At 39.4% G+C, this 13,822-nt stretch overlaps 1 protein-coding gene across 3 annotated transcripts in view; it reads right to left on the bottom strand.

Annotated features, from left to right (window-relative positions):
* wnk4a (WNK lysine deficient protein kinase 4a) overlaps nt 1-13,822 on the bottom strand; it is a 39,526-nt gene that overhangs the window by 15,822 nt on the left and 9,882 nt on the right. For all 3 annotated transcript variants that reach the window (XM_067487912.1, XM_067487914.1, XM_067487913.1), the window contains 5 exons: nt 5,755-5,927; nt 5,120-5,340; nt 3,894-4,051; nt 901-989; nt 103-322 (listed from right to left, as the gene is read on the bottom strand). In XM_067487912.1, coding sequence (XP_067344013.1) covers nt 103-322; nt 901-989; nt 3,894-4,051; nt 5,120-5,340; nt 5,755-5,927 — 861 coding nt within the window. The remainder of the gene's footprint in view (nt 1-102; nt 323-900; nt 990-3,893; nt 4,052-5,119; nt 5,341-5,754; nt 5,928-13,822) is intronic.

Below are 13,822 nucleotides of genomic sequence, written 5' to 3'. Positions count from 1 at the left end.
CTGGGAAAGAAAGTCCTTTGTCCTTACTAATGGCTGCCGCAGTCTGGATCGGTAACATAGTACAGTTCGACCTCACAACGCAGTGTTGGTGTGTCAGCCTACCATCTCTTGCGCCACCTCCTCCGGCACGTCTTTGTAGAGCTCAAAGAGGAACTCGATTGCGTTGTTGTCCTTGTACTTCCCGTGGAGCTTCTTGGTGTCGTCCATGCGCAGCCACAGCTTCAGGCCCTGCTTCACCATGTCGTCCTCCTCTGCCAGCTCCACGTGCACGCCGTTGTTTTCCTGGAAGAAGGGGTGATTTAGGAGGTCCTGGATGGTGTACCTGCAATAGGGGAAAGCAAGAAGGAATGTGCGTTTGCAGGTTTCAACCCAAAAACCTAAACTGAATATATATGTACTTCACAAATAGCTTCAGAAACAGATTTGTTTCTAGTTTTCAGCAGCGGTTCATTGAGCATGAACACAGTCCAGAGTGGGAATCAAAGTAAAATTAAAACAGGAAGTCCCTTCAGTGTGTCTGAAAACGTCTAAATTACTTGGGAGAAAGCATCATTGACAAGTGACAAGTGCCAATGTTTTCAAAAACCCAGAAAGCCTGCAGAGTTGGATGCTGCAGAAACTGCAAATGACAACAGTATTTTAACTATGTTTCACTAGAAAATCAGTGAACCTATTCTCTAAACACCCCTCTACAGACTTGGATTGTAAAACATTCTGCGCAGTATTTTTGCACTTTGTTTTCACTTTGTTCTTTTTGTCTCTCTGTAAAAAATAATAATTGAAATGTACACTTTTGTGCTAAAAATGTACATTAATCTGTACAGAGTCTACACACAAGCATCTGGATATTTCTGTTGTGCAGCTTGTACTTTTACTCTTGTATTTTGCTTCCAGTTTTACCTTTCATCTTTGATCATGCGAATGCAGCCTTCAATGATCTCCTTCAGTTCTGGGACTTTGACTTTGTAGAAACTGTCAGGTTTTATCCCCTGTAATAACAATCAGAAAAAGAACACTGAGTACTGTGAAAAGTACTTGAGGAGCTTTTCTGAGTAGGCTGGCACTTTAAACAGCATAAGTTATCAGCAACATTGGTCCCTGCCTTGCGTATTTGCCCTATACTGCTCCTGTAAGAGGAACCAGTCGAAGCAGAAACAGCCACACCCACCCACACTATTCAATGTAATTCATTTGTGACATCTGCCACTAGCCAGCATTATGTTTTGCCCTCTGATTGTGAGAAGCAAAAGCTCATAAAAATGAAAAAAAATGAAGAAAGAAAAAAGTTATTTAAGGGATTTTTTTTATAGCGCAGAACATTTCCAGACAACTCACTTATATGAGAAAATTGTGTTGTTTCCAAATACTATCATGAGAATGTACATAGATTGCAGCAGAGCTCCCAACTGTGAAAACACTGATAAGACAGCCGAGAGTCAAGGTGAAAAAGATGTTCGGCCTACAGATACCCAAGCAACCAGCTGATGTTAGGTCTAAACACCCAAACGATTCGCTTTACCAGTAAAGGGCTGAGTAACACATTTTGTTATTGCATTTAAACACCCACATGTCACACAGTAACTGTTGTCTTTTGTTGTTATGAAAGCAATTAATTTTTCTCAAGATATTTATGCTTCCTCTTTAAATGAGACAAAGGACAAAGCTGCATGAAAGTAGAGAGGACATAATTTATTTTCATCATTGTCTGGGGAGCATAAATTACTGCTGGGTTACATAATTGCCCTGTACAATGTACATACTTTCTGAATATTATCACCGCTGCTCTGGTGAGTGCAAACACAAACTGAGGCCCTAAGAAAGCTTCAGTGCATTCACAGTCATATTTTTATGTCACATGTGAAAAGTTGGAGGAGCTGAAGAGAAACAAAGAGGCTTTACGAAGGCTTCTACAGTGTCCTCACAGACAGCTTCAGAATAAATCCCTCCAAATTTAATTTATGGCTCCACTTCTTTCAAGTGGTGACAGAGTTCTAGATAAGATCTTGAGAAATATGCTGGTGTCATATTGACTTTGTTTAATGAGTCACATTTTAACTTGATCGAGGAAATGTTTTTTAATAACCCCCTAAGAATTGATTTCAGTCCACAGAGAGTGAAACGCTAATATTCTCTACATGCATTCTTTTAGGGAAGGGAAGGGAAATCTTGAACCTACAATATGCAACATAAGCATGTAGCTCAATCCACTCTGCTCCTCCTAGTCCTCCTCCTCTCTGCTCTGCTATAGTCTACTACTGCCTGCTACACTACACCACTTTCTGCCTTTAGCACCATTCATTTTTCTGTGAGTCTGACTTCCTGGGAGAAAGTTACATACTGCACCTTCAATACTACAGCTTGTGTTGATATGTTAGCAGTCTGTGTAAGGTCCATCTTTGTTTTAATATAATAATGTCCTTGTGCAGGGTGAGGGACTTTCTAAACCACAAACAAAAAAAGGACCACCTTGAATTTTATAAGAATAAACCTAAAAATCCCTGGATCTGCAGCCTGTTTGTTTGCATTTACAAAAGCAAAAAAAACAGTTAATGAGTGAGATGCAAGTCAGATTAACTGATAGTAAAAACAGATGCATGTCAGATGAATTGACGCTAACAACAATCAAATATATACAAGTCACTTCTGCCAAGTTCCATAACGCAGTGGAAAAACCTTCCCGGAAGAGTGAGATCTGTTGCAACAGCAGGTTACTGCTCGTGGTCTTGAAATGAGATGTTTAACTGGATTAAATGTCCTGATGTCTACAAACTTCTGGTCATGTAGTTTATATGAAAAAAAATTATATTTATTAATGAATCTATTTATTTGATGTCAAATTAAAATGAAAAAATGGCAAGGTTTTTATATACAAATATTTTATTCTAGCCACATAAATGGCAAAAGACTATCGAGAAAGGCTACAGAAAATGTATAGGTTATTCATTATTGTCATGAAAACGTAAAAATGTCTGGGCTCACAAACATAAAACATTGAATCATGCTATATGTAACAACACTATGTTGTCTTGTTTATGGAGAAGCCAGAGCCACTCACTTGTTGGCATTATCACTTTCTCACTTTCCAGCCTTCGTCAGACCCGGTTTGAAACGCAGGAAAGAAACAGCCCTCTTTGTGGAGTAAAGAGTGAGACACAGTTTCCAAAACATATAATTCTACCATCGCCTGCTTTCTCCCACCGTGGCGTCATCGCTGTACTTGGCACACGGTGACAGCTTGAAATATGGCAGCCTAAAGCCACTGCTGTAATGGTGTGCTTTTAACGCTCACTACACTGTTTCTGGACTGCTCTTCCAAGATGTCCCACATTTTTTATGTATAAAACCCTCTGATATGACCTGAATCCAAAGTCAGTTTATGCTCAGTAAGTGAGTTCTGGGCTGGGATTCAAGCCCTTTTCATCCTTGAACAGATATTTTTAAAGCAAGAAAAAGGTTTTCTAAAGCATCTGTGGTTTAACACGCAGTCCAGACAGAACATTTGCCAACATCAATGTCCATATTGTTGGTCACTTCAGTTTTAGGTCCAAACATTTTCCTGGAGGAGGGGATATTCCACTGAACATGCCATTTAGAACCGATTAAACCTTGTACCGGTAAAGAGACTGGCAATCAGTGAATCAAACATGTGCAATCCTACATCATGATTGAAGGTTGGTACAGTTGTGCTAAAGGGCAGTTTTGTTTAAAGACAAAACTAAGTCTGTAATAGAGCAAAGAAGGCTTTGATTCCCCATCGGCCCCCCTTCTTTTCAAGGAATCAGGAAATCCACATGTAAAGATATCCTGGTTCCTCATTCAAGAAAGTGAACATATGTAGACAATTACATTAAACACGGGTTAAAACACGAGCTGACTCTCCTTCCCTTACTCACACTGGTGACTTTGCGGTAAATCTGGGCGGCGTTTTGGCACTCGGCATATGGATACTCAGAGGTGGCCATCTCCAGGATGCACATTCCAAAGGCGTAGACGTCCACAGCTTCATCGTACTTCTCCTCGTACATCTCTGGAGCCATGAACTCTGGTGTTCCTGTGAGATATTAATGTAAATGTTGTCATTATCGCTGAATCAAGAAAAAGAAACTTTACAGAGCCTAAGAAAAATGTTGTTCGTGGCTGCTAACCAGGTCTTGGCCTCCACATCCATCACTGGCTCTACTTTTAGTACTTTTTTGGTTTTTTCTCCATTACTTACTAACTTGGTCATTATTTGCTCTTGAGTATTTTTAGAGGTTTTTTTTGTAAAATACTTGTAGCTGCTGCATCTAAAAATGAGACTGATGCCAGCAATGAGACTGAGCCAAAACACTAAAATCTAAACAATGAAAATAACAAGGCTAAAATGCTACATAATGCTGAAGCAAGCTGCAGCGTCCATTGCACATTTGATCGCGCTGTTAATACAAACCATAAAAATATGGTTTCCTATTTGGGGGTAAGGCAACATAAAAATCATCTCATGTTTTGCATGTGCAAATCACAATCACAAGCGACTCATAAAAGGGAATTTGTTAAGTCGTTAAAGCAAGAAAAGTTTCTCGTTATGCCCAAAAACTGAGCAAATATTCAGTAAGAAAGTCATAACATCATTGTGTATACTGTATACATCAACATGCTACATACAGTGTTTGATTCAGACCTGCTTTTTTTTTTAACTCAACAAGAATCAAGAGGCTTTTTTTATTGCCTATGATGACTGGCACTCCCTACATATATTTAATGGGAAGGGCAATTTCCCACAGAAATTAAAAGCCATTTGAGTAATGATGCTGCATTTAAATGTATAGGTTTCATTATTCAGGGGCAGGGATTTCAGCAGAGACACCCATGGCTGCTTGGAAAGCTACAAACTAGGAAACTGCGAGATAAAGAAAAAGCGTTTAATTAAACAAACTTTTAGAGGTTTTACTTAATTGGAGTAACTCTACAATACATGTCAAAATTGGTGGCGTTTTACATGTTTTTGCAAATTTACCTCTAAACTGTTGGAATTTAGCATAATTTAGCTGGAGGCACTTTATCTTACAGCCATCAGTGCAAAGATGTACAGATTATAAGGGTACGTAAACACTCACACAAAGAACAAATGTACACCCACCGATGACGCTTTTAGCGAAAGAGGCACTTTTGAGAGTGGCTAGCCCCAAATCGCCTATTTTAACAGAGCCTGTGGGGCCAGTGATGAAGATGTTGTCACATTTGAGGTCACGGTGGATGATGGGAGGAGTGCGCGTGTGCAGGAAGTGAAGCCCTTTGACGATCTGACGACTCCAGCGCTGCAGCAGCTTCAGCTTCATCTCCTTGAACCTCTTTAAGTACCTGAAACAAAGTAAAACAAAGGCTGATAAAACTAAACATCCTACTCTAAACACGTCATAGCAAAAAGAGGAAGATTTGAAGTGCCATAAAATAATTCATCTTTTATTTTGACAGCTTAGAGGAAGTGAGCTAGTTTCCTGAGTTCTCTCCCAGAACATATCATCCAAAGTGAAGCTGTGTTCTGGTCCTTATTGTGCAGTTTTTATTCACACTTTTAAAAGCAAAGAGACAAGCTGTGAAACATGACACAAATGGAAAGCTCATGTCTGCTATTTGACTATTTTAGCTATGTGAAACCTTCTTATAAGAAGGAATGAATTTCAAATGTAGAGAATTGAACATTTTAAAAAGCAAAGTAAAGTACAGCAATGTGCTGTTGGGGTGGGGGGGGGCTGGATTGATTGAGAAACTCACGTTTTGAGCGTGCCTGACGTCATGAGTTCAGTCACCAGGATGATGCACTTGTGGCCCTTCATGGTTGACTTCCAGGAGTCGTGGAAGCGGACGATGTTGGGGTGCTGCAGCCCCTTCAGCATCTCCACTTCTTCACTGAAACGCTGTCGCTCCGCCTTGGTCAACTTACGAGTCTGAGGAGGAATCAGCACAGTTTTGAGCTATTTAACATATGGTCCATGACTTTGTTTCACTTTTCCACATCTCTCCCAATCTGTACCGAGTTACTTCTGCAGTTCATGGTAAACAGTTTGCTTTTAGCTTTCTTTAAACAATCCCTGAAACTTAGCCTGATAGGCAAACAAAGGATGTCCCTGCAAACATGACAGAGACTGATCAAAACCCTGTTATAGATGTTTACATGCAGCACAATCCAAGTTGTTGAGTACTTCGGCTGAAACTAAGTATGGATGTGATCATGCCACAGAAAAGCTAATAAATAGACCTGAAGGTGAGAATGTTTGTTTACAAGCACAAGAATAAACTTCGATTTTCATAGGCAATATATATGAGATATCATTAGACAGAAAAAAGGAAATTATGAAATCTTCTTATCATGTCTGAATCACTGATAGCTTCAAAAATGGTGACAAAATGGACGTTGAGCTAAAATTATTTAGTGTCGTTACATTAGTAGTTAGCAGTAAATATAGCTTGCAAAGCCACAGGACCAGTTTGATAAATCGCTGTTACTTTAGCTAATGAGCCCACCATGGGATTGGAAACCACAGGTTCATCCATCTGGGTGACCCTCTAGTTACATAATCACATTTATTTTCCATTAGGGGGGGGGCTCCAACTTTACATGTTTAAGGTGGAAGGTTCTGAAAAAACTAAACCAAACGCTGAAATCCCGCTGAAAGAAAGACATTTTTTGTGTTTCCTCTAGGATGAATGGCCCAATTTAACTGCTGTCGGAGTAACTCTGCCTGTGGTGGGTAGTTAGTGGAAAACTCCTTGGGGATTTTAGAACCATGAATCCTGCATTGAGTAAGGTTTCTGGACAAAATGCTCAGCATATGTTTGTGCTTACAATCAACTCCCCCCCTGCCCCATCTCTCTGCTTGCTCCAAGAAAGCAAAGAGGTGCTGCTGCTGCTAACACTGCAGCATAAACACAGGAGAGCGACTGTCTAAAGACAGTCATACGACGAAAGACCTCATTTACCTGTGTCAGCCACCTGTCAAACAGTCATATTACACAGGCATTTCAAACATGAGGCCCTGAGCTCAAAACCAGGACACAGAGGCAGCTTCTGACCAAGTGCTTTGCTTTACAGTAATCTGTTTATGATGTGAATGCAGGCTGCAACTTATTCCTCAAAAGTAAGATGTCTTGCTGAACAGTTTGCAACAAGTAAAACATCTTCAAGAGTCAAGAGTATAAGCCATGATTAAAAGATTTTTAAGATGCCATCTGGGCACAGAGGTACCCTCAGATTATACTATTTTACATGCATCTACTGAGTAAGTAATTTCAAGTGTACTCTAATGTGCATTAAATATACACTCAATGGACCTTTATGGCCCAAATTACAGACACTGAGGTTTACAGCTGCACAATTAATATGACACAAATCATGGCAGGAATGTTTGTGCATGAGCCAAAGAGAGTGAGTCACTGGGTTTATAGGTTGTGCATCTGGATATTTATGTATCTAAGCATGATAACATCAGACCCCTCTGCAGCAAGCTTTGAATCCTGTGGATAGTCGCCTGAGCAGAGAAATTATTTGCAGCACAGAGTCTGTGCAACATTTGCTGAGGCATGCAGCCGAGCCACTTGGAGACCCTGACACTTCCAAAACCACAGTATTTACTACTGCTTGGCAGGCTGGACGGCATGATTCCGAAATGCAGGCGTTCCTAAAGGAACCAAAATCCTACTGTGGAAATGTTGAACACCACTTTTCTTCAAATTCAAAGTGATGAACAAACTGAGTGTTTGGTGTTGTTTTTTTTCACTTGACTCATTAAAACCTGTCATCAATTCAAACCACCAAACTGAAGAATTGTTCTTCTAAAATGTAGTGAGAAATTAACTCACAATGGAAACAACAAAAACACAAATGTGAGCTGTGTGTAACATTGCAGTGCTGCCGTCTGATTGCATTTGCGTTGGTGCTAATTTCAGGGTACAATAAAAATGCCTCCTCCCAATAAGCACACACACACTTAAGCTGTGACTAATAGCAGATGTGCAAACCAGCCTCACAGTAATGGTTGAGTTTGACTGAGATTATGTACACAAGTACCACTGACCAATAAATCTAAGACAAATGTAATCCACATTTCTTTTTCATGATAGTAACTACAGTGTTCGAAATCTGTATTTAGTCAGAGGCCCTGCTGGATTTCCTGAGGAAGCAATCTTCTATTGACAGCAGTGCAAGAGTTTTTACTTTTCCACGGGTTATTTGACTTTCATTTATCTACACCCACCTCTCTCCTCCACCTCCCCTCTCTAAAGAATGAGGCCAAAAAAACGTTGCATAACACTGGAGAAAGCGATGCAGGGGGCAGCCACAAAAACAAACCATCTCTGTTTCAAGAAGACAAGTGGGAATATCCAAAAACAGAAGAGTCTCGTTTCAGAGGTGTGTGAATGAGCCTTGGTTGAAAGCTTTCTTACAGTATATTATTGTCTCTTCCAACTGGATGATTTATTCTTAGTTGCTGGGAGGTGTGTGTGTGTGTGTGTGTGTGTGTGTGTGTTTGTGTGTGTGTGTGTGTGTGTGTGTGTGTTGAGCCGGGGGTCTGCAGCTAAGGTTGGAAATACTTGTGCTTGCTGCCACATAAGTGGAGTTACATAAGAAGTGTTGATGGTAGAGGGGCCACGGGCATTAAGAAGACCCTGTCAGCGCCCCTATTATGACAACCAGAATATGAACACGACTTGTCGGCCAATGCTTGCACCAAACCAGGTGCTGTATCCTTGATACAGGAACACTAAGTCTGCCCGGGATTTGGGTAACATCCAGTCAGTGTGTGGACAAACTGTGGTATGTGTAGGAATCTTGACTAAACATAGAGAGAAAAGTAGGGCAAGTGAAAAATGGGTTCAGTCATACAACTTATAGCCTGCAGGGATGTGAGCTCAGTGCACTTTGTCATAACCATGTCCTGAATACTTGGAGGTGAGTTCACATTTTTGTTAAGATAAAACTTGTTAAAAACTTTGCGTTTGGTTTTCCATAAAATGTTTTCTATTTTTTTCCTTTATTGTCAACAAATCCCTTAAAAACATCCAGCTCATTTCCATCAGAGAGTTGATCTCTGAATACTTTCCATCTTCTGTTCCCCATCTGTGGTGCCAAAGTTAAAGAGGTCGTATAATGCCTAAAACAGTTTTTGAGTGCTTTCCAAAAAGTGATTAATTTTCTTATATGTGCGGTACTTGTTGCTCACGTCTGTACGAAATGACTTGTTTTAGTTCCTGTCCACTTTACGACCCCCCCCACCCTAATTTATTCGGTTGTAATTGGCCTGTTTGTGGATGCGTGACAGTAGGCCAGATAGAGAGGTGGAAAAACTCCCAGCTAACCTGAGCCACACGTGTAACAACAGCAGGTGGGCATGTCTGTTAGTGATGAGGCCATGCTGATGCAAAACAGAGGTCTGTTTATGAACTAGCAACTTTCGTTTATAGGACTGCGTTTGCAACAGTGGCCCATAATGAATAAACATGTCACAGAAATAAGAACTTTGCTCTGTGGCACTTTGTCTCTAAAGAGGCTACTTTTACTGTCGGTCTTCTTCCCATATTTTAGAATAAATACACAGTAAAGTGTGTGGACGTTTCGAACCCATCAATACAAAAACACTTCACGTTAGTCTTCCCCAATTTGATAAACTTTATGTCATGTCACTCTTTCCGGGGGGATATCGTGGAATGAAAAATCTAAAGAGCCCGGAAATATTTGGTGAATAAACACTGGTGCGATGGAAAAGACTTGTGCAATGTGTTTTACCGGGAAGAAAAATATGTCAAGAAAAGGTGACATTCATCATTTACAGTTTCTACAATGTGAGGATGTGGTAATTCTTTTTATATCTTAAAATATCTTTGAGTTTTATTCTATTGGTTGGACAAACAACAAAGATTATCAGCTTGGGTTTGGGGAATCGATGTGTTGACATTTTTATATGCGACATAACTGATCAATTATAAAAAAAGAAAGACCAATAAATCAATAAATCCACCTTGACCCCTGATTAAACGTGTCTGAGAGTCAAAGAGATAAGCTTTTACTCTTCTTCCTGCCAATAACTGTAATAAGTCCCGAGTTCCAGATACTAATGGTGACAAGGCTAAAAGTGCCAAAAAAAGACTGCGTCCTTTTAGTTCGCAGCATTTGCAGGGCAGAAACTGCACTGCTGTCAGCATTACCAAACCACCGTCCATCAAAAACGGTGACAACTGACTCGCCAAGCTCTGGGATTGAGGTCAAAGGCAACGTGGTTAAAAAACCCTGACCTCATGCCTCTAGGACTTACATACCTGCCTTGTCTGACATACACTTCATATAAACCAGCACGTAGGCACTCGTTCTGGACAGTGTTGCATTTAGATGCCTGCAAGTGAGAACTGAGGTGGCAGTGTGCTCTTTCCAAGGAAAACCTAACCTGTTCTGTAAATGGAGGGGGCAGGCAGGTTAGCCATTAATCTCATAAGGACTGAGGACTCAAACCAGCCTCTGACTGCTGCCGCTCTCACTCCAAGAACTTGACCTGACTAAAGTAAGAACTTGCAGACCTGGATGTAGGATCCCATTATTTCTAAGGAAAATCAATACTGAAAAGTCGACTGATAAGAAAGATACTTTTTCTAGATATAAATATGTTTCGTAGTCCAACCAAACCTGGATTGGATTTGTGAGAGAAAATACTATGATAAAATGTCCAATTACATATATTGCAAACAATCTTTGTTCAAATCAAGTTTCTTTTTTTTTTTTTTGACCTGAATATATTTTACACTACTAACAAAAAATCTACTTGTCAGAACTACCTTTGCAGACAAACTGTATAATGATGACCCCAAACTTATTTTGGCATATTTGCGCTGCTATTTTTTGTTACTCGCTGGTCGACATATACACCACAGCGATATCTACAGGGAACTAATATCGGCCGATATACATCAGCCTGGATTTATTGGTCTAGCTCTGACAAATACAAGGCTGTCCTCTAAACTGTACAGTATGTGGTGTCTTGAAAGGTATTGCACCACCTTGCCTGAGTGACTAAGGCTGATTTGTTTGAGAGCTGGGAGACCTTGTATCTCCAGTCTATTTACTTTTCTTATTCTGAACAACTCTTAACCTGTCTGGTATTTGCCTTTTAGTAACTCACTTAAACCTTGTCTCCTATAAATTGCTTTGCACGTGTTAGTATATAGTACAGTCTTTCAAGGCTTTTAATCCTCTTGTATTTCAAGCGAAGCATTGACTGGCACCACCATAACTGGTAAAGTTTCATTGCACGCAACACACCTGCTCATCCTCATTTTTCCATTCCTAGAAGCACTATATCCTTGTTGTTGCACTCCTTACATGACAACTTGTGATTATGGAACTGACAAAGACTTATTCTAAAATTGCATGTAGATATCCATTAAATGCTTTAATTGGAAACTGTAAACCAAACTGCAATTGCCCTGATTTACGTATAAACAATGACCAATTTAAGACTTAAATGGTGAGTACTGCAACAATCTGAAGACCATCAAAGGTATGTTTGTCAAAGGTAAATAGAAAATGAGAACATTCTTTCTTCAGTCTGACCAAATAACACTGCTAATTTGATTAATATCAGCAGTCCTCTCATTTTAAAAGGCAATAAAGAAAAAATACTTTGTCCTCTTTGGAAAACGCATAGAAAGACAGGAAGACCAGAAGGTTACTGGAGGACAGAGGCTGTAAGAGTTAAGTATGTCTTCAAAAATAAAAAACGGAGCTGTCAGGTCTAAATTAGGACTTTAAAAGGCAAAAAAGGATGGAAAGAGCTTAGCTATGGGTCTAATTTGGCCATAGAGTACATCCAGGAAAAGATTCTGTGATGACCCAAGTTATGGCTGACAATCTCACTAAAAACCAAATCTATTTATCGCAAAGCTGAAGCAACAAACATAAAATAAACTCTTCTAAGCAACCTGCTTTACTGCATAGCCGACTGAAAACCTAGTTAATAGAGCAGCTGTGAGAGTATTCAATAAACAAGTAATGTGTCACATGCCCAGTTCCATAAATAAACAACATATATTTAGCAGCTCATCATCCTGCACACTGAGGGCCATTATTGAAAATTGTGTGTTAGGTACACCGGCACAGCGGATACAACAGCCTGTCATGTTCTGTCACTGTTACGTCTTCTAGCACCGTAAAGGGCCAAGGTGAACCTGCGGCCTCTTAAACCTGATTAAACTGAGTCAGCTGGCCCGGCAACTGTGGCAGCCGAAAGCAATAATCTGTGTGTGAACATCCTTAGAGCAGGGAGCCTTTCAGATCAGGTTAAACTGAAAAAGTCTAAAAATATTTGACTGTAAACATTTGATCTTACAAGAATTGCTATCAGTTGATATTGTTGCCGCTTTGCTTTTGTGCACTTTAGCTTTACATTTTTTTCGAAAACAAAGCCCTCGAAATTTTAATTATTACTAATAACAAGTCCTTCTGTGGGGTTGCAACAGTAATGTCCCAATCCCACACAGGACATAAATATTTTTTGTGATCTAAACGCAAAACACCAAATGCTGTAAAGTACAAACGTATTCAGAATTACCTCTGACAATTTAATGGGAATTCCCTCAGCCCTAATTATCTCACAACGTTTACAATAATTATCATCTGGCTTCTGTTAAGCAGACAACAGGTTTCAACAAGAACAAGACAATATATACTATATCTGGCAGGTTTTAAAAGTCATGTCCCTCTTGGGCAGATACCTCACATTTTCTGGCGCCAGTGTTTTGTTTTGTTTTTTGTTTTTGTTTTTTTACATTAACAGTTTTTGCACATACTTGTTTTTATGAATGATTTAAGTCTACTTGGGCGTCACATAGTTAATTTTTCTCTAGGTTAGTGGCTTTGAGATGGTTTGATTTTTTTAAATTTTTAATTCACCTGAAAATGCAGGGAGAGATGTTTATAAGCTGTAACTCATGCATTCATAAGTTCTGTTTGTTTTGTTAATGAATGTATCAACCAAACCAATTTTCTAAAACCTGTAAGCAAACATTCCTTTTGTACATGGCTCACAAATAGTGAACAAGTATTTGTAAATATTAATCAATCTCCCAGGTTAGGAGGAACTGGCCAAGACAATCACATCAATTTATTTGAATGTCAATAAATATTTTTTTTATGGATGACACTGTCTTGATACAAACAGTGTCCAATAGTTGACCAGAAGATTTGTACAGTTTGTTGACCTGAAGCCTGTCAACAACTAATGAGCAGATAAGGTGATTTCTTTTCAAGACAGCTTCAAGACTTTTTTTTATATTTGTTTTTTTATTTAGTTGAAGCTGAGAAAGTCCTCCTGTTGAAAATCCAAATGCCAGGAAAAAACACAACACTCTGTTAAATAATGTTTTATTTTGTAAAAAGTCTGACAAAATGCATCATTTAACTGAAATGATAAATGTGTCACATGTTGAAACAGTTTAGTAACTAGTTCATTTGTACTCAACTTCAGCCCTGTGTGCCAGAGGAGGGGCTGCAGCTTAGTGTTACATTGACAAACAAGGATGTTGTCAAGAGCCACTGGCAACCAGGACTGGATACAGTTGACCATGTAATGGTATCGTTACAGGAAGGCAACAACATTGCCTTCCTTTAATTAGCCGTGACTCACTAATCAACTCTTTCCAAGAACGATATTTTTACCGTATGAATGTGAACACTGAGTTTAGTACCCTAAAGGGTTTTGTTATCTATAAAATATAAATATGAACTTAGACACAAAAGTTCACAACTGGGTGGAAAATTGAAAAACACATTACAATGTTTGTTAATGGGTATTGCACG

The sequence above is a fragment of the Channa argus genome, chromosome 20 (assembly GCF_033026475.1).
Source record: "Channa argus isolate prfri chromosome 20, Channa argus male v1.0, whole genome shotgun sequence".
Classification (NCBI taxonomy): Eukaryota; Metazoa; Chordata; class Actinopteri; order Anabantiformes; family Channidae; genus Channa; species Channa argus.
Note: the sequence above shows the minus strand (reverse complement) of the source record. Positions and strands in the feature narration are given on the sequence as shown.